General features: G+C 35.8%; 1 protein-coding gene across 1 annotated transcript; it reads left to right on the top strand.

Annotated features, from left to right (window-relative positions):
• The first annotated feature begins 1061 nt into the window (after positions 1-1061).
• LOC116163853 (acyl-CoA synthetase short-chain family member 3, mitochondrial-like) lies at positions 1062-17764 on the top strand. The gene is made up of 14 exons (XM_031477983.1): positions 1062-1115; positions 1183-1315; positions 1470-1664; positions 2289-2405; positions 11499-11646; positions 15628-15772; positions 15819-15963; positions 16010-16106; positions 16157-16368; positions 16420-16648; positions 16696-17006; positions 17056-17201; positions 17254-17476; positions 17535-17764. The coding sequence occupies exons 1-14, from the start codon at positions 1062-1064 to the stop codon at positions 17762-17764; spliced, it is 2385 nt and encodes a 794-aa protein (XP_031333843.1).
• Positions 17765-24353: the final 6589 nt, after the last annotated feature.

The following is a 24353-nucleotide window of genomic DNA, read 5'->3' as shown; positions in this document are numbered from 1 at the left end:
TCGTGGTGAGTTCTGGGGTAATTTGGAACAATTTAATAGAGTTTTGCTTGAATAATAAGTTCCAAATTAAGCGGAGAGCTGTATAGGTATAAATCACTTTGGAACAAAAACTTTTCACCCCTCGGGGGCGCAGCGCAAAAGTGAGGTTATACCTATCAGTTGTTTGCTATGACAACAAAAATATTACTTTTGAAAAAAAAATGATTTATTTGTGTATCCTTCTTGCAAATTTATTTACTATGACAAAAGAGATTAACATTTTTTTTGCCTTTTCGGTCCGCCCTCATTATTTATTAGAATGCCAAAAAATCATGATTGTCCTTTCAAAGCGGTAGCTAATAGAAATGGCGGTCAATGAAAGATGGCTGATGTTGATTAGAATAAACTATATCTCTGGGACTATTGTTCCGATTTCATTTTTTTAAATGAAAGCTCTTTATATGTGCTTCAAATTTGGTCATAAACACTTTTTCGATAAAATCGACTGTTAATAAGTGATTTAAAAAAGTGACTAGTTAAGTGTTCTGATTTTTTCTACGACTTATATTAATTGTGTTTTTCTGTAAATTAATAGTGTCTATAAGTAACAAATGTAAAGTTACAGAATAACTACTTACAAAGAACAGTCGTGGTCAGAAGTGTGACAGAACTATGAATTAAAAAATAAAAATAAATAATATCAAATGTCCCAATTCGACTACTTACTTTCAAATTAAATTTTAATTATTTATTTTTAAATTCATAGTTCTGTCACAGAAGTAATGTCCTTCCTCAGATACCTCAAATGCAGTAGAAAAAGTACTAATACGTCAGTTCTTCCGTGATTTAGTACAACTTATTTTGTGCGGAGTGGAATAAAATCATTTTAAAGTCTTTAATCGTCGTCCAAAACCCATATCCGTCACAATCTTAGGAATTAATAAGATATTTCGACCCTCTTACTAAACTAGAAGAGCTATCGGACGAACTATTGTACACTGTGAAATACCATCGTAAATATAGAGCCAATTGTATTGCTTCGACTCTCCTCTAGTTCAAATTATGTAGTACCTTGTCCACACATGTTTAAAAGAAAAGGAATAAAGTTTCCTCTCCCTTCCTACGCGACCCGAGTAGTAGGTCGCTCCTGGGCTCATTCTTGTTTTGTGTGTAACGACGTCTACATTGTGTTTCACGTTTTAGACGCAGTTACGATCATCATGGCGTAAAAGGAAATATTTAAACGATATTTCTAACTTAGATTTGGAAGTGAAGAAGCTGAAGAAGCGATTGAAACGAAAACGGCATGCTTCCACCAGCAGCGAGGACGGCATTTGTAAGTGCCGCTCTTTCTTTCCGTATATAAATCTGTAGATTTTTATACGAAGCTAGATTGTAATCTAGAACGGCGCATTAGACGGAAAAATCTGTAGATTTTTTTCGTAAAATTAGACTGTAGTCTAATACTGGAATATTTGTTGGGTTTTTAGTGACCCCGACGGTTGACTTTATTCGGCACGTGGAGAGGCCTTCTCCTTTACCTTACCAACAGGCTGTCGCGGCCGTTGACGTTGAGGGGAGCAGCGACGGAGTTTGCGACGACTTTGAAGCAGACAATGGCGTCTTTGTTTCCTCGCCAGCTCATGTTCCTGATTGCGATACCGGACAAGATCCCATTGCGTTGAGTAATGACATTTTACATTTAATCGGTGGAGATTCTGACCATGAATTATTTTGCGATGCTGATTTACAAACTAATTTAAGCGTTAATTTAACGCGTATTTTACAAAACGGCCTTTCCGCAGAATCGTGTGATTCTTTAGTTAAAAAATACCCACCACCTAATAATTGCTCTTTATTTAAGCCACCCGTGCTTAATGAATCAGTTCGAAAATGTCTTGTACAAAGTTTGCGAGATCGTGATGCTAAGTTATTGGCAAATCAACAAAAAATTGCGGCCGCTTAACGCTTTATTTATCACGAGACAATAACAACATTGACGTCAATTTGGTGGAGTTTTTAAACGATTCTGCAAAATTATTAGCGGATTTACACCACAACCAAAGTCTCATTCGTAGAAATCTGGTTAAAGCAAACTTAAATGAAAACGTAAAAGAGGTAATGGACAACGCTCCAATTGATAGTTTTCTTTTTTGAGAAAATTTTGATGAAACCATTAAGTCGGCAAAACAGATAGAGAAAGTCTCTTTAGACCTACAAATTAAGAAATCATTTAGGCCCTCTTTTCCGAAGTCCACGGTCTCAAAAAACCAGAAGTTCCCGCCGGTGTCTCGTCAAAAACCTTTCAGGACCCCAGGCGGGAATTACCGTCCAACACATAGTCGCAGAGTCCAGAATCAATCATCGTTCAACAAGTTTCAACGATCCAAAAAGGGGCCAGTGTCAAGGCGACATCTTTAAATGCTGTAAGTGTAATTGCAGGAAGACTATCTCTTTTTATTGATAGTTGGGAGACAATTACAAACGACGCTTTTGTTTTAGCGTATGTTTTAAAATACCTATAAGCAATGTTTTGCAAAATTATATTCCAGCAGAAAGAAATTGGCCGCCTGGTGAAAAACTCATTATTAAAAAACTTATTGCAAATTTACTTTCTTCAGGAGCAATTGAACGCTGCTCTCCAGTGGACGGCCAATTTATTTCAACGATTTTTATAACCCCAAAACCTAATGGAGAGTTTAGATTTATAATCAATTTAAAACATTTAAACAAATTCATTTCATGCCCTCATTTTAAAATGAAGGATTGACGTAGTGCCGTGAGTCTTTTAAATAAAGATTGCTACATGTGCTCTCTAGACTTGAAAGACGCATATTACCTGATTTCTTTGCACACTTCTTCAAGGAAATATGTTCGGTTTTTATTTAATAATGACTTATATCAGTTACCTTGCTTGCCATTCGGACTTAATATAGCTCCGTTTGTTTTTACCAAAGTTTTAAGACCAGTGGTTTCTTATTTGCGCCAAAATGGCTTGCTTTCCACAATTTATTTGGATGATTTTTTGTTATTGGGAAATTCCTTCGAAGAGTGCTTAAGCAATGTGAAATTTACTTCAAATTTATTAATTAGTTTGGGTTTTTTGTTTAACTACGAAAAAAGTAATTTACTACCATCTCAAAGTTGTAAATATCTAGGGTTTCTGTTTAACTCACGTTCTCTAACCTTAGCGATTCCAACAGAAAAAATCAAGGTTATACAGAACTCTTTAAAACGTGTCAGAAGGATTGAACATCTTTCAATTGAGGAATTCGCTAGTTTAATCGGGAAATTAATTGCTTGTTGCCCAGGAGTTCGGTTCGGGAAGGCCCATATAAAATCACTAGAACGACGGAAATTCATAGAATTCAATTTAAATAACAACGATTATAAAGCTTTCATGAAATTTCCTGATTATCTAAGTTGTGATTTGGAGTGGTGGCTCCAGAATCTTTGTGTACCTAATCCAATAAGGTCTTTCAATTATAATAAACTAGTGATATTTTCAGACGCTTCAAAATCAGGTTGGGGTGCTTTTTGTAATAACGAAAGTATCAAAGGCACTTGGAAATTAGAAGAGTTAAATTGGCACATAAACACTTTAGAGTTACTGGCAGCCTTTTTGGCGTTAAAATGCTTCGCCAAAAATTTGCACGACTGCGAAATTCTGTTAAGGATAGATAATATAACGGCGGTTTCTTATATTAATAAGTTTGGAGGAGTAAAGTTCGAACACTTGAATAATTTAGCCAAAGAAATCTGGTCTTGGTGTGAGACACGAAAAATATTTATGTTTGCCGCTCACATTTATTCTGAGGATAATGTAGAAGCAGATTTTCAATCCAGACTAGGAGAGAACGAAAGCGAGTATTCGTTAGCTACTTATGCGTTGAAAAAATTGTAGAAAGTTTTGGCAACCCAAATATACCTAGATCTTTTTGCCAGTAGATCTAACGCCAAGTGTGATGTTTACATTTCCTGGAACAAAGATCCTGATTCTCTATGTACAGATTCGTTTACTCTTAACTGGACTCGTTGGCATTTCTACGCCTTTCCGCCTTTTTGCTTAATTTTAAAGGTTTTAAGGAAAATTATAAATGAAAAAGCAGAGGGAATTATGGTAGTTCCTTATTGGCCCTCACAAGTTTGGTGGGCTGTATTTACTTCTTTATGGATACAAACACCGATATTTTTTAATCCCAACAAAAAACTTTTATCTTCCAGTCAAAAACCTCATCCCCTATGAAGAAGCCTTTCCCTGGTTTCTGCGAAGTTGTCAGGGAAGCTTTTTTACAAAGGAAAATTCCAAACGAAGCGATAGACATTTCTATTGCTTCCCTTTCAAAATCAAGCCAAAGCCAGTACAGCAGTAATCTGAAGAAATGGTGGACTTTTTGCTGTTCTCAAAATTGTAATTTCTTTAATCCACCTTTGCGGGAGATTTTGAGATTTTTAACAACAGAGTTTGACTAAGGAGGATCGTACAGCAACTTAAATAGCATGAGGTCAGCCATTTCGCTTATAGTTGGAGCCAATATTGGTTCAGATTTAAATATTGTAAGATTTTTCAAAGGAGTGTCTAGATTAAGACCCCCAACTGCTAAATATAAAGTCATGTGGGACCCGAATTTGGTACTAGGATATATAGAAAAATTTGATGGGGACTCCGTTAACTTAAAAACTTTGTCTATGAATGTTTTAACGTTACTTGCTTTAGCAACGGCACAGAGATTACAAACTCTAAGTTATATTAAAATTTCAAACATCAAAGTTTCAGATAATAGAATCGAAATTTTTATCCCAGAACCAATTAAAACTTCGAGAGTCAATAAATTCCAACCTGTATTAACCTTACCTTTTTTCAAAAATAAAAATATTTGTCCAGCCTCCTCGCTTTTAAAATACATTCTAAGAACTCAAAGTATAAGGGATAATTTAGATAGTCTTTTTATATCGTTTAAAAAACCCCACAAAGTGGTCGGAACGCAAACCTTAGCCCGCTGGATAAAGTGTGTACTAAAGAACAGTGGCGTTAATACTTCTATTTTCAAAGCACACAGTACTCGCCATGCCAGCACATCGACGGCTTTTAAATCAGGATTAAACATCCAAACAATATACAATACGGCTGGTTGGACCGAAAATTCACAAGTCTTTGCAAAGTTTTACAATATTCCGATATTAGATCTAGACAATTTTGCCAAAGCGGTCCTTGTCTAACTTCGAATTTTATTACTCTTAAATCGTAATCGGCTTCAAACCTCTACATAATTTGAACTAAAGGAGAGTCGAAGCAATACAATTATTTGATTAAACGAACTTACCTAAGTGAAGTTCTGATCATAATTGTATTATTCGACTCTCCGAATAGTTCAAACCCTGTCCCACCCGACCCATTGTAAGCTGATCTTCGATTACGATTTGCTTGTCACTTAATGAGCCCAGGAGCGACCTACTACTCGGGTCGCGTAGGAAGGGAGAGGAAACTTTATTCCTTTTCTTTTAAACATGTGTGGATTTCGTACGCTTAACAAGGTACTACATAATTTGAACTATTCGGAGAGTTGAATAATACAATTATGATCAGAACTTCACTTAGGTAAGTTCGTTTAATCAAATAATTTTACCAATATCAAGGCTTAAAAAAACTATAAACAGAATGCATCAGAACTCATCACAACCGACCCGGAAGCGTTTGAAACGAGAAGAATCAAGGCTATGAATTCAATATAAATATAAGAAGAAAAGCCGATCTGGGGAACCATTACTTTAGGTTCTTCACCTTAAGGTGGCGTTTACATTGGAAAAGGGGAAACTTGTTTCTACAATAACTTCCTTCTGGGTATACATTTTTGGTTGAAATAACATTCATTCGAATATATAATGTTCCGACATTTGCATGAAACAAAAAGTATTTAGCCAATTCCTGTACTTTCGCGGTATTTAGGAAAGAAGTTCTTAAAAAACTCCCATATAAAATATATATCTTTCGTTTTTATCACACACTGATAAAAATTTGTTTACAAATTTAACTTCATTCACAAGCTTAAACCTTTAGCAGCCATCGGTCGTTAACAGAAGTTAATTTTTTTAGCTCAAAACAAAATTATTGAGGAAATCGTAAGGCAACTTTTGCACTTTTTATAAACGCCACCTTAACACTGATGAGAAATTGCTGGAGAAAAACGAAATCAAAAAACCATTGCAGTAGCGTCTAGAGATATTGTAGCTGCAGAGGCATGTTCATAAATCTTGTTACCTCCCATACTTCAGAATAACACCAGATAAAGTACCAAATGATGAAGATTGGTATGAGCACAGACAACATATACTATGTTGTCTGTGGTATGAGCAATGACAAACGGTTACTACACCACCCACGTACACACCTGTCCAGCTTGCTCAATTTAAATTCAAGACTACCTAACAATACCTTGTACGTAATAATTATAATTTTTTCAGGACACGTCCAGCAGTTGCTACAACTAAAAACCTCAAGATTTAATTTTATTAAATTAAAATTGGTACCCCGAAATTATACCTTTCCTTCAATTTAGCCAGTTACACTATTGTAGAAGATGTTCCTGCTCATCTGGAACAAAGTCCTAAAGAGCCGCCGCGACAATTGGCCCGACAAACGGGATTCCCAAACGGAACGGGTCACACTAGTGTCCCCAGAAAATTGCTCTTTTGCCCTTACAAAGTAACTGTGTTACAAGAACCACATCGTCCAGACTTGCAACGCAGTGTACATTTTTGCAATTGGTTCATTGCAAATCTACGAGATAACGTATTGGACAAGACATTTTTCTGACGAAGCATGGTGCCATGGCTACTTAAATTCCCAAAACTATTGTACTAGGAAGCTCCACTTGATCCTCTTAAAGTAGACGTGTGGATAGCGATATACGGCGGATTTTGGGATCAATATTTTTTGACGATATGGTTAATACGAAACGTTATCGTGGCATGTTGTAGGTGTTGATTGATCACAATGACGAATTAGAAGGTTTTTCCAACATGACAACGCAACTGCACATACGTCACCCGCAACAATAAGATTTGTACAGGACCACTTTGATGATCAAATTCGGAAATAACCTCCGGATCACCGGACCATTACTCCTTTGGACTACTTTTTATTTAGTCACCTGAAACACGTGATATACCTATCGAAACCGTTTGCACAATGTACATGATTGCGGAATTACGAGCAGCAATCATTTCAATTTCTGTATTACTTTACTATTTGTGTAGTTTCGCATAACTTGGAAACTCGAAAAGGTTAAGCGGTTGATTGAGGTTAAACGCAAAATTTTACTTTAGTGGACTATATGATTACTAAGATCAAGATTCTTTGACAACATAGGTCATTTGATATGCAATTATAGAAACTTAATTTTTAGCGCATTTTCAAACGAAGTTGGGTGCGCTATTGCAGCCACTTTCTCTGTCCGTCCGTCTGTCCGAGGCCTTAACTATTCCTACCGTTTTGAAGATATTAAGTTCTTTTTGCATTCGGTAGCGTATTAGCACCTGAGCCAAGGAAACTCTTGACAATTAAACTGCGCATGTGCAGACTGCGCAATGTCAACTTTATTAATATATTTTGTTGAAATTTTAACCACAGATATTTCTGGTGAAGGCAATCATATCACATGTAGTGAAAATCAGATGTGTGCATGCGCATACTGTGCAATGGCAACTTTCTTGGTTATGGAGATATTTCTTTGAAATTGTAACCAAAGTTGCTTTTAGTGTAAGCAAATGTATCGCATATTGTAAACATCAGATTAATGCGTGCATGCGAAGGATGCGCAATATCAACTGTTATTTATCGAGATATCTTTTTGAAATTTTAATCACAGATGCCTCTGTTAAAGGCAAACATAACATATTGCAAAATTTAAAAGTGCGCATGCGCATTCAGTGCCAACTTCTTTATTTATCAAGATAGTTCTTTGAAATTTGACCCATAAATGCTTCTAGTAAAAATCGAAAACTACAAATGTCATTAAGAAAAGCAAACATATCGCACATAGTAAAAATCAAATCCACGCATGCGCAGACTGCAAAATGCCAACTTTTTTACTTATGAAAATCTCTCTCTAAAGTTTAACCATATACGCTTCTAGTAAAAACAAACATCGCATACATAGATTAAATTAAATGTGCTCATGCGCGAACTGCGCAACGCCAACTTTTTTGTTTTTGGAGATATTTCTTTGAAATTTTAACCATATATGCCTTTAGTAAAGAAAATCACAGGCGCACATAGCATAATGGCCTTTTGGGAAGTACTGATCATTCATGGAAAATGCGCTGAAGTTACTCGCTTTAGGGCGAGAACCTTTTTGCTTGTTTTATTTTTCTTACTATCTAATATGTATGGTGTTAAATTAGAAAATAATTCAGAAAAATTAGAAAACCCTTGCCATACGCTTGCGTACGGTTTGAGCGACGTCAGAGTTTGGTTCCATTTTTAATAGTGACTCTGTATAACTGTTTTTCTATATAAAGTAACACAACACTTTTTTCTTGTTTTACGTCTCTATTCCCTATATACCCCTATATAAAAGATATACAAGTAGCAAGTACTAAGCTACCTTGACTATGAGTCTGAAGTTTAAACTCTAGTTTAAACTCCTAACAAAAACAATTTTTTATTGACTTTAAATTGACGGTATCATTATTTAAATTCACTTAAAATTTGCTTTAGGATAGGTACATAAATCTTTAATTAATGTAACTCAAAGTAAAGTAATAAAGAAGATAATCAATGTGTATAAATTTATCAGAAGAAACTTTGGGTTATGTACTATTTAGATAGGTGATAGTTAATCAAAGTGAGCAGTGCAAAAGTATGATAGCAAGTCGAGAAATTCAAAACATGCATAATTTATGGGTAATTGTGAGATAAACTGCGGCGTAGGGGTGGTAAGCAGCAAGATTATGAAATTATGAAAATAGTGAGGTAGCATTTTACCCACACCTTGAAGATAGGAACCGATAGCAATATATTTAAAGTAGGTACAGGTACAGTTTAATCGCCATCTCTTTATAGTAAAACCGTGGGAAATTGATAAACCCTTAAATTCCATAGATGTATTGTTAGTGTGAGAAAAAAATCATATATGATATCTGTTTTTCTTGTTACATTTCAAGGTATTTGTTTTCTTATTCTTGTCAGAGTGTAGATAGTGCTCAATTATTTAAACTAATAATGGACATTCAAAATATTCGTTACCCATCCATGTCATAAATACATACACAAACCGCAAGTTTGATTATAATTATTTACGTTTTTCAGCTCTTCCATAGTTTTGAAATTGAGATAGCATATAGTTATTGGCCATAACTGGAATTTAATTATTAGTTTAAAGTAACCATGTCTATAAGTAAACTAGAAAACCGAATGGGAAAACTAGTAAGAAAGCAGGATGTGGGTTTCATACGATCTCCACAGCAAGAAGAATATTGCACTACTGAAGGCAAGTTGTAGTAATTATTAGTTTTTAGTTCCTAGCACGAGCCAGTAGGTAGCCATTGCGGTCACCGTTTTTTGAACATGTCCAAATTTCATCAAATGTAACCGTTCATTTTAAGCAACTTTCAAAGAAAATTTTGTTCGTCTGTATGTACGTGCGTACTTTGGCAATTTTCCGAGGTAACGGCTCGACGCATTCGGTTCAAATTTTAGATATGTATTAGGCATACGGAAACGAAAAATAACAGGTCGGATTTTAAAAAAAAAGTTTTGGGCCACCCCAACGGCATCGAAGTTTTTTCTCCAAAAAGAAACTTAAAATTGAGGTATTGGAAAGAACTTATTTTTTTGTGTGCAACCTATCAATATTGTGCCAGGTTTTATTACAAAAAAAAAACTGACAAAAATGTCAAAGTTAGAAACCCAACATATTTTTTTCAGCAAAACTAAATTAATTCTAATTATTTTGCCTTTATTTTTGAGTGGGCGGGGTTTCAGCCAAAGCTGCTCTACCAACCCAACATTTACAAATATCCATGCCCGAACCCGGATTCGAACCAGGGGCCCTTAGCAACGCATTAAAATAAAAAAATAAATAAAATCAGTAGCCTAACATGAGCAAACATTTAAAAAAAGAGAGGTGTTCCCAAGCGTTCTCCCATCCAAATACTGACCGCGCCCGACGTTGTTTAAATTCGGCGATCGGACGACAACCGCTGTTTTCAATGGTGTATTGCCGTTGTCGGGAAAGTTAGGAAGCTGCTCTGTCAAGAATTTGGCAACTAGTTTTTTATTTACAATAATGGTATAATTTTCCGCCATTATTGAATTTCAGATCAGATAAATTTACTAAACAAATTTCTATTGCTCCTCATATTATAGTAACTGTGGAAAATTTCTTTGCTTTAAATAATATGCCTGTAGGCATCTCCATAGATTTACTTATATAATAATATTATGTTGTTTGTTAATACTTTATTAACAATGTCTATTTTCTTCTAATTGACGTAAATGGGTTCATATGACAAGCTGTAATCTCGTCCAATTAATATTTGATCAGTATTGCTTACTGAATGGCCAGTGCAGCGTAAAGGAATCCATGTAAGAATCGCGTTGATTGACGATTGGATTATGGCAAGTTAAAAACATGTGGGTGCAAGCGAGGGTACCCGTTTGTAAGACCAAATTTATAAGAGCAAGATCTAAAGGTGTTCGTTTTTACTGTTTTGGACCGATGGACAAATGTACATCTCTACTATTTTATTTTCCCTCCAATACGCAGTTTATAAATCACTATTTATCCACTACTGCGGTAGTCATCTTCACTATAATGCAAATTGTTAGGATTGTTTCGTTTTACTTTTAGACACAATACTTGGCAGTATAAATGTAAAATAAATTACTTCCCCTTCGTGGAGATCCAATGTTACAAAAATGGGCTTTAAAACAAGGCAGTATTTTTCAAGGCATTTGTATTGTAGCGAATATTTCAGGTATCTCGGTAAACATGGAGGCGCCTGGAAAGATTAGTCATCGGCAACAAAGAGCGACGCAATCTTTCTGGGAAAAATGACGTCTTCATTCTAGAACATTCCGAAGCATTCTAAAAACATCCTAGAACAATTGTCGTTTACTATATTATACAGTCATACATACATACCTACATACATACACTCGAACCTTCATGCGTGACTAAATCTAAATCAAAATTGAAAATGTTATTTAAATGAGTAGGAAAATTACTAGAGAGTTTAAAGTTGAAAATGCCAGCTGGCGACTGTTAAATATTTGCAAAAATTGCTTTTGTATGGTGCTTTTTTTTTATTTTTAAGTTTAAGGTCGGGTCGATTTCTAAGACCATTTGCGACCAATGTTAGGTTAAATCTTTTCAAACAATTCAATAATTCTTAAATAATTTGTTACATCTAGTAGTCTGTTGTTTTTTGTTAGTATGTTGCTTTCTACACATCTTATGATTTAAAATGATTATAAGTAATTTATTATATGTTAAAAAAGATCTGTCGTTTTACAGATATCTATAGATCCAGGAAATATAATGACTGCTACAGAAGATCTTTGGAAAATCCTGAAGAATTTTGGGGCGAAATTGGAAGACAACTGGTCTGGACTAAACCTTGGAGGAAAGTAATGGATAATTCCAATGAACCGTTTACTAAATGGTAAAATAAATACATTGTTCGTATGTATGGTGCCACAAAATTTTTGCGATAAGTCAAACATATAATGGCATTGATTTATACAGGGTGGGCCATTAGTGTGTGGGCGGAATATTGTGGGTTTATTAACACCCATATTTATAATTTATTGTCCGGGCATGTTGAAGGGCCCTTAAGGTTACAACCTAAAAATATTTTCAACGAAATGACAATGGTTGTACAGGGTGATTTATATCAAAGTTGCATTTTTTTATAGAACCCCCTGTATATTATTACATATTTCCATTCCTTGGTCAATTTTAGTGTGACTTTATGTATTACACGTGATATCTAAAATGAGTCGTTTAGCCGCAATAAGTCGTTTTTTCAAAAAGTAGATGTCCAATAAAAATTGAATATCGCAGTTAAAACTGAGAAAGCCGTGACTTTGCAGTATTACTAATCATGAAATGTACTAACATACGCCGAACTGCTAAAGTTAAACTTCTTTTTTGTTAAAAGAAACCACTCCGTCAATTTTCAAAATTTCAATCAAAGGTAATTTGATTTTTTTAAATGGAACTACCCAGTTTTTTTATTGCATGAAATGTAGGATTTTATTACTTTTCTAACGATATAAGCATGCCGGTATTTATCTTTTACATATTTTTTGTAATTCAACAATTTCTAAATAATTCACAGTGTTTTTCAAGTTTCAAAGCCTCTCAGTAATTAGTAGGCCATTAAAAATTATAAACAATTGAAATTATAAAAAACTTCGTTCACATAAAACCAGGTAAAACAAAACAAAAACTCGAAAACGATAAAAATCACAATAAAATGTTTAAATTAAAATAAAGAGAAAAATAACAATTATTTCAATAAATATTCAAGACCAAAAATTTATTAATGGTTTTAGAAAATTATTCTTTTACACGACGAAGCGTAGCTGGCGTTATGGATACGAAAGCATTATGAATGCGCATTTTCATATTCTCTTTTGTTGTTGGGACTTCTTTGCATACAGTTCCCCCATCAGAAGAAGTCAAGTGGTGTAAGGTCTGGAGAGCGCGCTGGTCAATTTATAGGGCCTCATCGACCTGTCCACCTCCTAGGAAATGATTGATTCAGCCATTCTTTAACGTTTATAGCAAAATGAGGTAGGGCACCGTCGTGCTGAAACCACATTTCCTTTACGACGTGGATCAGAACATTTTGTAGAGCAAATAATTGAGTACCTACTTAAAAATTTATAGTAAAGAGACCCGTTTAAAATATGTTATTCAAATTCCATTTTTCTAACAAATTAACTTAATTAATCAACAACAGAATTATAAATGCCAATGAAGTAAATTGACAGATGTTATTAAGCGGCAGAGCAAAGGGATGAAAGTTTTATAGAGGAGTCGATGGTGTCCGTCTGTCCGTCTGTAACACATGTAACAAGTTTATTGAATATGGGTCAAATCCAATGATCCCGTAGGGTCACCCCTCTCTGTCTCTGGAAAGCGCTTGAACCTATTCGGTTCAAACTTTGCACAGTTAAATATATACCACATGTAACAAGCCAATTGAAAATGGGTCAAATCCAATGACTCCGTGGGGTCACACCGAGGTGCTCTGCCGCTTTTTTAAACGCTCTTTATGGGTTTATTAAATTGTTGAATTACAAAAAATAGGCAAGAGATACATACCCACATGCTTAAATTCGTTAGAAAGGTAATAAAATCCTACATTTCATGCCATAAAAAAAACTTGGTAGTTCCATTACAAAAAACAAACAAAGTTACCATTGACTGAAATTTTGACAATTGAGGGAGTGATTTCTTTTAACACAAAATAAGTTTAACTTTAGGCGTTCGGCGTATGTTAGTACATTTCATGATTAGTAATACTGCCAAGTCACGGTCTTCTCAGTTTAATGATAACTGCGATATTCAATTTTTGCTGGACATCTACTTTTTGAAAAAACGACGAATTGCGGCTAAACTACTCATTTTAGATATCATGTGTAATACATAAATTCACACTAAAATTGACCAAGGAATCAAAATATGTAATAATATACAGGGGATTCCAGTAAAAACAGCAACTTTGATATAAATCATCCTGTATAACAACTGCAATTTCGTTGAAAATATTTTTATGTTGTGGTCTCTCAAAATCAAGGACACTTAGTTTAGACGTTCTTTGGGAAAATTTTCAGAAGTTCTTCAGAATCGTTTTTAAGGTATTCTTATAGGTTATGATTTAAAGGGGCAGTATACCTAAATTTCATGTTTTCGTCTAAAGATAGATTAAAGATATCTAAGAGTAACGGTGAAAACCGCAAGTTGCTACGCCGTTTCGTTATTAAATGGCAAGGTGTCGAATGTAAAAAACGGTCGTTGTGACGTCATCCCGACAAATGGGTCGGTGGCGCGCTATAGCAATATATGGATTCGATTACGTTTGACGTGTTAATTTGAGACTGGTACTCAGCGATCTGCATTATTTTCAAAAATGCCTAAGTTTGTGTTATCCGCTGCAACAATAATTGGAAAAATGCCCATGTTACATTGCAAACTTTCCCCAAGAAAAGAAGGAGCCGTGTCGAAATAAAGTCTGGAAAAATAGAAAAAACCGCTAAATCATAGTATAGTCACGTCGTTTGCAGTGCTCACTTTAAAGATGATAATTTTTTTTTGGAAGATACAAGAAGGAAAGGACCCTGTGCCTCAGCATAAAGTTTTGAGAAGGCTGACAATACTGCAATCCCTTCTTTACATCTCACAGGAAACAAAGGTCCTAATAAAGCTATAAAACGTCAGTCAACTTATCTAAGAAAGTAAGACTGTGTCTGATTGCTTATTGTGGGTAAACGATCAATTTCGTAGTGGAGAAACCAGTTCAACATCAAACATATGCCACAATCAAACAGAAGAACTGAATCAAATGGAACCAATAACGCTTACTGAAAGCATAGGTATCCAATGTGAGCTGGGTACAGAAATTTAACAAATATATGAGGATATATGTTCGGATGATACTTCAGTAAGGTTTTCTTGTTTTTTTTCAAAGGAAATCGAAATAGAATATGAAAGAACTGACGCGTTCGGACTGCTTGGATCCGTGCCGCCGCACCCACGATGTCGGGATGACGTCACATGTTCTGTCTTTCAAACTTTCATCGTTAATAATTTGAAAACTACTCATCGTAGAAAACTCCGGTTTGAAATTTTGTTCTTAGATTTTCTTCTACAATTTTTTTGATTTTGGGTATACTACCCCTTTAATGCTTTTTAATTCTCTAACTACAGTTTAGAAGTATTCAATTTTTAATTTAGTTTTTACACTTACAAGCTGGGTTGTTGTTCTTCTTGAGTGTAGTCATTCACTTGTTAGTTTAATTTCAATGTTGTTGAACCTTGTAGTTTGGACATTATTTGGGAGTATTTTTAAAGAGGCTTCTGAAACGGTTCTAGAAAGACAAAATTGTGCAAGCACTCCGCGAATACTACAATACTCTATAAACCAAAGTTAGCGCACCATTCTGATCTTGCAAGAACATATCTTCTGGTTCGAGCCAACTTCACGGTTTTCATCTACTAAGCACTTGAAAATTGCTAGTGCCATTTTGGTGCTCAATAAACCACCTAACATTATTTCCTTAACATTTAATTTGGACCAGTTTGTAAACAATCATTAATACTTTGTTAGCGAATGTTAGTGGCCAAACAAACCAGCATAACTGCCTATTCAAGACTTCCAACCACGTTGCCGCTCGGTGAATTGTTCCTTGGTAATGCCATTTAATGCTTAGCTACTACCAGCTGATGCTCAACGAACCAGCAATTATTGCTCTTTATTTGATTGAAGCTAAAAGGAAAATTTTGCGCAAAAAAGCCTTTACACAGTAGAGGTAACAATCACTAATGAGAAAGTAATGCATTGTTTTCGGTTATTTAATCCTTTACGGATCTATTCCAAAAAAATATTATAACTTGATGTTTAATAACCTTTAAGGTTTGTTGGAGGTGAACTGAACGCTTGTTATAATGCTGTTGACCGTCATGTAGAAAATGGAAAAGGGCAGAAAGTTGCGCTTATTCACGAGAGCCCACTGACGTTTTCCGAAACTAGAGTTACGTACGCCGAACTTCTAGATAAGGTATTACTATAGCTCTGCGTATTATTTGAAGAATTATGATAAGCAGGTTTCCCGATTGGCTGGTGCTCTTAGCAAACTTGGAGTACGCAAAGGAGACAGGGTTGTAATATACATGCCAATTATCTGTGAAACTGTTATTGCTATTTTGGCAGTAGTTCGGCTAGGTGCTGTTCACACCCTTGTATTTGGAGGTAAATCTTTCTAAACTGGTAGCAAGTACACTATGCACTCTTTTAGGTTTTGCGGGTGCACAGCTTGCTTGTAAACTAGAACACGTACGCCCAAAGGTGATTATAGCTGCAAACTGTGGCATGGAACCAAACAAAGTAATAAAGTAAGTACCTACTTACTTTGTTATATGCGCTTTAACATTAATGCCCTTAGTTATAAGGAGATGCTTAATGCAGCCATTAGGATGAGCTCGTTTAAGCCTGCGAAATGCATCATATTTGAAAGGCGGGATATACAAAATGTTATATTAGATAACGATCTAGATATTTTGTGGGAGGCAGCTCTAAGTGGTAGCGAGCCCCATCCATGTGTAGCAGTGGAATCAAATGATCCCCTGTACATTTTATATACGTCAGGAACAACGGGTACATTCGAGTAATCTTATACTTTAATTAAGTCACTAATCGAGTACGTAGGTGAACCAAAAGGAGTACAGAGGCCTGTTGGAGGTCATTTGGTAGCACTAACGTGGACAATGAGGAATACGTACGGAATGGAGAGTGACGACGTTTGGTGGACGACTAGTGATTTCGGGTGGGTGGTGGGTCATTCATATATGTGTTACGCACCTCTGTTATGCGGCATGACAAGTATTTTGTACGAAGGAAAACCGGATCGAACTCCTGATGCCGCTCAATACTTTCGGTAACAGAATTACGACTTTTGTAGGCCAGTTTGACTAGTTGTGATAGTATTGTAGAGAAATATCGTGTAAGTGGACTATTCACGGTTCCAACAGCTTTAAGAGTCATCAAAAGAGAGGACCCATACTCCAATATTGGGCGCAGGTATGATACCAGTAGTTTAAGGCAGTTATTCGTAGCTGGTGAACATCTTGACCACGAAACCCGACTTTGGGCCCAACATTCATTTAGAGTCCCAGTATTAAACCACTGGTGGCAAACAGAAACTGGCCATCCTATTACGGCAACATGCGTGGGTCTTGACCATTGCTTAAATCCGCCTAAATTATCTGTAGGTTTACCACTTCCAGGCTACGACGGTAGGTAATATGCGATAAGGACATTTAGCTAATAATGCTTTAATTACAGTACGAGTGGTCGCAGACCATGGCACTGAGGCAAAACCTTACGAAATGGGGCGAATAGTGATAAAACTTCCTCTACCACCGGGAGTGATGAGCACGCTATACAAGGCATCAATGACGTTTTACGATTTATACTTTAGGCAATTTCCTGTAAACTTATCAAAAAAACAAACGCCTATAACTCCATAATATTTATTCGCAGGGATTCTACGACACTATGGATGCTGGTTTCATTGATGAGTTTGGATTTGTGTACATAACTGCGCGCGAAGATGATGTAATTAATGTCGCTGGTCATCGAATTTCAACAGCAGCAATTGAAGATGTAGTTATGAGTCACTCTGATGTAACAGACGCTGCAGTTGTAGGTGTATCGGAACCTATAAAAGGGCAAATACCAATTTGCTTTTTTGTTTTGAGAAAAGGTGACCAAGATATACATCCAAGCCTGCTTCACTTAATTAGACATGATGTTATTGTTAGATTCGGATAAATGTGAAAAAGCAGTCGGAGATGAGCTGGTTACTAAAGTTCGTGGAACTATTGGTCCAGTCGTTGATTTAAAGCTAACAGCGGCGGTAAAAGATCTACCGCGGACAAGATCTGGGAAAACCTGCAGAAAGATCATTTCGAAATTGGTAAATAAACAATTACTCACAGTATGTATTTCTTGGATAACAAAATATCTCCCTATTGTGTTTTTAGGTCCCTGAAACTGTTGAAAACCCTTCTGCTTTCGATGACATCGTAAACGCACTGAATAGAATTAGACAAAGCTTTACGAATTAAGGGTTAAGTGAAATGTCAATGTTCTATTTTTCTGGCAATTTTATGTCAATTCAGTAGTACCTACCAACTAACAACCACCATAAAATTTATTTAATAGTAAAAACAAAATGAGGTTATTTAATATTTATAATTTTGGCGTATAGCTTGCAGTTGCATGGGATTTCAAAATTTTAACACCCTTTACTTTTTTTTCTACACAAGTAAAAATGAAAACCTAACCTTCGAATATTTTCGAATATTTTTTTAATTTTCATGTTTAAAACCCCCTATATCAAATTTCGTCGAATTTTTGTAGAACTGTTTGTGCACCCCAATTTAGGAGTGGCCATTTCGTGGTAGAAATTTTAATTTGTTTTTGAAAAGTGCGAAAGCGCATACCCCAAAATCTATTCAAAGCGTACCACGAGTCTTTGCAACTGTTTGGCTGCTGAGAAAAAAATTAGAGAAGAAATGCAAATTTTGCCCTTAATTGAATATATTTAGAAAAGGCTTCATGAACAAATCTTTTAATTATTGTAACCGTCGGGCAAACGACTTTCAAGAATAATGGTAGCTCCTTGTAATTTTTCTCTGTTTCATGTCTGGGAGGCCACCGAGACTGCAACTGCAATGTCTGAACGATTATTCTACCAGCGTCGGAGTAGTTTCGCTCCGTAGAGTCGTGATATTGCATACACTTGCAGGAAATTTAATTTAATTGTGCCACACTCTCACCGTATCCTCATCACCAAAATAGTAACCCTGCGACTTAGCAAGTTATCAAGGATACATTCAGTGATGGGATCTGGGATATAAAATGTACATTCAAAAAATTTCAAGGGATTTATTCTATTGAGGTAGGTAGTTATGGTGGACAGATCCTCTCGAAATATTCCGAAGTAAAAATTTCAAGAGATAAAATCTATGCTATGTCACAAGCTTTCGTGGAGAAAGGCGCATTCTAAATTGCCCTTAGTCACACAGATGTAACGTATGAATGAAATGTGCTGTATAGAATTTGATTTTTCGCTTTAAATTGTAAATCATCCGAATTGTCGTTTCCGATAGTAAAGATGTAACGGAATAAATAAGGGTGGAATTGATGTCGTAGATGACGCAGAGATATGGACGAGAAAATTAGTCGTGATCTTAACGCCCACTTCAAGAGATGATAATTGAAGACTATACGCATTACACTGACGTCAATAGAATGTGTAACAATTTACTCGAAGTGGGGCGGATTTTAATGAAATTAACTTGAGGCATCAAATCCCTGCAGTGTATAATATAGCTAACGCCTCAAAGCAGGTATATGGACGTGATAAAAAGTTATATTAAAATGAACTTTTGGGTTGTTAAAGCCTTTTATTAGTTATATTTCGGATATTTGTAGGTACATAAAATTAATAATGAACACCCTGGGGGGGCAGATGTACACAAGAACGGTGGTATCAGGAGCGTATAGGTACCGTATACGTGCGTTTATACTTCTTTAGATAAACATTTCTGTTATTTTAAGAGGTAGGTAATACAATGACCAATTAAGACAGTATTTTATTGCAAGGGATCCACAAATCACTAACCATCCGAACGATTGTACGAATATGAAAACAATTATTACAGAATCATAATAAGTACGAATTACGATCATTACCCAGGTTCCGCCAATGATGCATTTCATCCTCGCATTGAAGCTGTTTCAGGACAGATTTATTCCTGTCTGTAACAATTTTACTACTACCGTGACTTCGTTATTCAATGATACTACTCACTTCTAAGAGTTCTAAGGTCTAATTCAACCGTTGATTCTGACAGCACGATTCCTTGTCGGTGGTACAGCTCGTGCTTGTTTTTTCGTCACGTTGTGGTAAGGAAGGTACAAACGCTCAGGCGGCCTGTCCGGTTGACCTGAACAGTTATGCCTGCGCAAAGACCTGAAGCGCAAACTTGCAGCCACACGGCACACCAGGCTTTCTTTCAGTTTTGAAATAAATAAATAAGTGTCGTACGAATTGTATCGTGTGCGACAATGGATTCCGATGAATTACTGCTACTAAGTGCAGCTGTTGTGGCTTGTGCTATCACACTTGAAGAAGAGGGAAAACGTAAAGTAGAAAAACGCAAAGGAAAACGGATGTGGTCCAAAGAGTGGCTGTTGAAAAGAAGTAGATTTTCCCACAACTTGCCTTATAATTTTCGATAAAATCTTCTAAAAATGCATCCTTTTTCTTATTACATTCCATGTTGCTCACAATGGCGACCACCTTGGACTGACGCAATGGCCCGATCCAAGCATACACACGCTCAGTCTTGGCTGACTGCGCAAGCCAATTTCTGTGCTCGGCAGAAATCACTTCCTGTCAGTTCGACGATTTCAGTTGGCCTGAACAGACCAACTTTTATTCGTATATACCTACACGCTACGATTTGGCTGTACAGGTCTAACTGTTCAGGCCAACCGGACAGGTCGCCTGAGCGTGTGTACCGTCCTTTAGGCTTAGGACCTAGATCTGTTCATTTCGGTAGAGGTAGTTTTAAAGGTGGCTACATAGATCTAAGAGTAAGATTGCAAGGAATATTGGGTTGAAGCGTTGAACACGAGAATCCCTCTTTTACGTTACCCCTTATAGATGGTGGGCACTTCAAGGTACAAGGTAAATAAATATAAACATATTGCATAATGCAATGCTCTCTTCGCGATTCAGATTAACAGTGAGAGCTCTTGTGGCAGCACCAAGGGCAGCACATTCTAATTACAATTGGCTGAATAAGACCGCCATTTTGTTTATATACAATAGCCAAAAGTAATTTTACGACCGTAAAAGTAAATACACTTGCAAAAATTTGATTTGCAATCAATGTAATTACACCTTAAAGAGGAAGAATAGTTTAAAACATCACATTTTATCACGTCACTTTCCATAATTTTAAATATGATCAGTGCAATTATGCAACCAACAAGAAGGATAAGTTAATCCTCGTCTAACATTCCCAATGTCTATAATTCTGAACAGTGCGATTACACGACCAACAATAACGGTAAGTTAAAGAATCATGGTCTAACGCGTAACATGGGATAGCCCTCCGTTTCTGCCTTACTTCTGCCTCCCTTGATACGAGTAGCAGAAAATAAACCAACAGTTAGAAGAAACAAAATTACTATATAATTGATAAGAAAGATTAAATTCAAATCCCACTGCACTTACAGTTTGTTTTTCTTTTAATTATTCAACTAATTACATCTATCCTGAATCCTAATCCAATAACTGTTAATCCGAGGCCACGATTAGTTTTTAGTTACCTTGGTTTATGTAAAACTTATACCGGGTGGTGCGCGGTAAGAAGGAACATAGGGATTTAACATGGGAAATTACTTTTATGCAATATCCTGCCCTCCTGTACATTTTACAGAGTTTTTCAGAATTAAAACGCGCATACAAAACTGTTTTTACATGTTTTATTAAGCATATACCCGCAAATTTACAATAATAAATTTCAACATTTCTGTTATTAGTAGCAATTCATAAAACAACAAAAGTCATGGCTATAAAACAACAAGAGTCATGGCTATTGCTACTACTACTACTAAATTTTTTATTATACTTCATTGAAATCACCTTATTTACACCTGTATTAGAAATAATGGTATTTGGCCTTTTCCAGGCTAGCGCACGGAAAAACTTTTCTCTGTTTTGCGTTTATAATGATAGTATTCCGATATCAAGAATTAGAATTAGAATTAGAATTAATTGTGGTATTATCGCCAGCATTAATAGAAATTCCTGGTATATGTTGGAGAGCATTTAACACAGCTCCTTCATTTGCTGTGTTAGCCGATGGTCCAGGTTGAGGATCCGTAAGAGACGATTCATGTTGCGTGGAAGGGGGTACTCTTGGTAAAGATGCTTGTTCATTTGTAGAAAGCATTTCAGCCACTTCAATTTTTCTTCTTTTAGAGGCTTCCACATAACCTTCGGCGACAGTTGAACTTTTCCAACCACGCACCGTGTCGCTTCAATGTAAGTAAATCAGTACCACTAGTAAGTTGCTAAATGTGAGGCCGATGAACGTCTAAAGCAGTGACCAGAATATAGATCGGGATTTTCTAGTTTCAGGTATTTCGCTATTACTCGTGGCATCTCTCCTATTTTATTTATGACAATTGGTTGGGTAGTGCAACGACCATAACGAGCATAAGAAAAATCGTTTATGATTTATATACAGGGTGACAATTTGAAAACTTACCACCCCCCATATCTTAGTAAATAAACGAGATATTAAAAAAAAATCAAAATCCGTTTCGGTAATTCGGAGGGGGAATCACAATGACATAGTTGGCGACGCACCCCCTCCAACCCCTTGCGCCCCAGCCACCCCAACTTTTAAATCTTAAATAGTGACCCCCCATGTGTGATACGTCGTTGGAAAGCTCTGAAAAAATGCTTTCCAACCATACCAAATAGCATTACATTTAGGTTAGTAATTATCGTGCAAATCAAAAAACAAACTAATATGATACATTTTCTAAAGTTGGATTTTATTTCAATAAATGTTCAATATGGTTTCCGTTCTTGGTAAGACAGTATTACTATGCGATCAACTAATACTGTCTTACCAAGAACGGAAACCATTTTGAACATTTATTGAAATAAAAGTCAAGTTTAGAAAATGTATCATATTAGTTTTGGTATGGTTGGAAAGCATTTTTTCAGAGCTTTCCAACGACCTATCACACATGTGGGTCACTATTTAAGATTTAAAAGTTGGGGTGGCTGGGGCGCAGGGGGTGTGAGGGGGTGCGTCGCCAACTATGTAATTGTGATTCCCCCTCCGAATTACCGAAACGGATTTTGATTTTTTTAAATATCTTGTTTATTTACTAAGATATGGGGGGGTGGTAGGTTTTCAAATTGTCACCCTGTATGTGCCGGTCGTAAGTGAGTATATTTTTTAATTAAAGCGATCCACATCTCATTTGTTATAGCAAATAGTCGAGGCTGATTAACTTTCGTTTTCGTTATGGTTACAAATATGGAGTCCGATTCGTACTCAACATCGTCCGTTAACAAAGTCGTTATTTCATCTTGGAGGAGTGGAATGAAGAATTTCTTCGCACATTATTCACTTTTTATTGAAAAAACTATAAAATATACTGCACAAATTCGTATTTGACGCGCTTGTTAAATTGAATTTTTTCAAAATGTTGCGTAGCCAACTTAATTTCCTTATTGAAAAATTGTTGGTGTTGCCAACTTAATTTCTTTATTGAAATATTTATTACCGAAAATGGCAGAATTGTTAATTTTTTTTAATACAAGTAAAATGCTCAACAGAGAAAATAGTATAAAGCATATGTTGCAGAAGGCCTTTCTAATACTCGTTCATTCGAACCTTCGCCGCTACGCGGCTCAGGTTCGAAACTTGAACTCGTGCTAGAATATAGCGCCTTCTGCAACTTATGCTTTAATATACTATTCTCTGTTTTGCGTTTATAATGACAGTATTCCGATATCAAAAATAGTGCTGGAATGAGTTTCATTCCAACACTATTTTTGGTAACTATTTTCCACAACTGACAGATTTTTAAGAACATTTGGTATTCAGTGGTTGGCATGCTCGTCTATCATCCAGGCTAATCATATACGCGAATGTTCAATTCAAAGTTCTGCCTGGATGATTTAGACGTTAATACTTATCTCAACGGTTTAGTAAAATGTGGACTAATTTCACTTATTGTTATAACATTATGTTACAGTTATTAACGATACGGGTAATTGAAATTCATTAGGTATTGAAAATTCAGTGTAGGTACTTAGAGATATCCACATTTAATATAAATGAGGTTTTATAACCTAACAAAATTACAAAACTAATCTTTGTCACTAAATGTACAATTATTATAAACTTTTAGAACAATAATTGTGGAATTATTGCCTGGTAGCAAATTATGAACAGTCTCTTCTGCTAACTGTCGAAGCTCTGGAGGAGTGGAAGGAAGAATTTCTTCGCACATTATTCACTTTTTATTGAAAAAATTAAAATATACTGCACAAATTCGTATTTGACGCGCTTGTTAAATTGAATTTTTTCAAAATGTAGCGTAGCCAACTTAATTTCTTTATTAAAAAATTGTTGGTGTTGCCAACTTAATTTCTTTATTGAAATATTTATTACAGAAAATGTCAGAATTGTTAATTTTTTTAATACAATTAAAATGATCAACAGAGAAAATAGTATAAAGCATATGTTGCAGAAGGCCTTTCTAGCACTCGTTCATTCGAACCTTCGCCGCTACGCGGCTCAGGTTCGAAACTTGAACTCGTGCTAGAATATAGCGCCTTCTGCAACTTATGCTTTAATATACTATTCTCTGTTTTGCGTTTATAATGACAGTATTCCGATATCAAAAATAGTGCTGGAATGAGTTTCATTCCAACACTATTTTTGGTAACTATTTTCCACAACTGACAGATTTTTAAGAACATTTGGTATTCAGTGGTTGGCATGCTCGTCTAAATCATCCAGGCTGATCAT

This window comes from Photinus pyralis, unplaced genomic scaffold (genome assembly GCF_008802855.1).
Source record: "Photinus pyralis isolate 1611_PpyrPB1 unplaced genomic scaffold, Ppyr1.3 Ppyr1.4_LG2, whole genome shotgun sequence".
Classification (NCBI taxonomy): Eukaryota; Metazoa; Arthropoda; class Insecta; order Coleoptera; family Lampyridae; genus Photinus; species Photinus pyralis.
The sequence above is the reverse complement of the archived record's forward strand: the minus strand, read 5'-3'. Positions and strand labels throughout refer to the sequence as shown.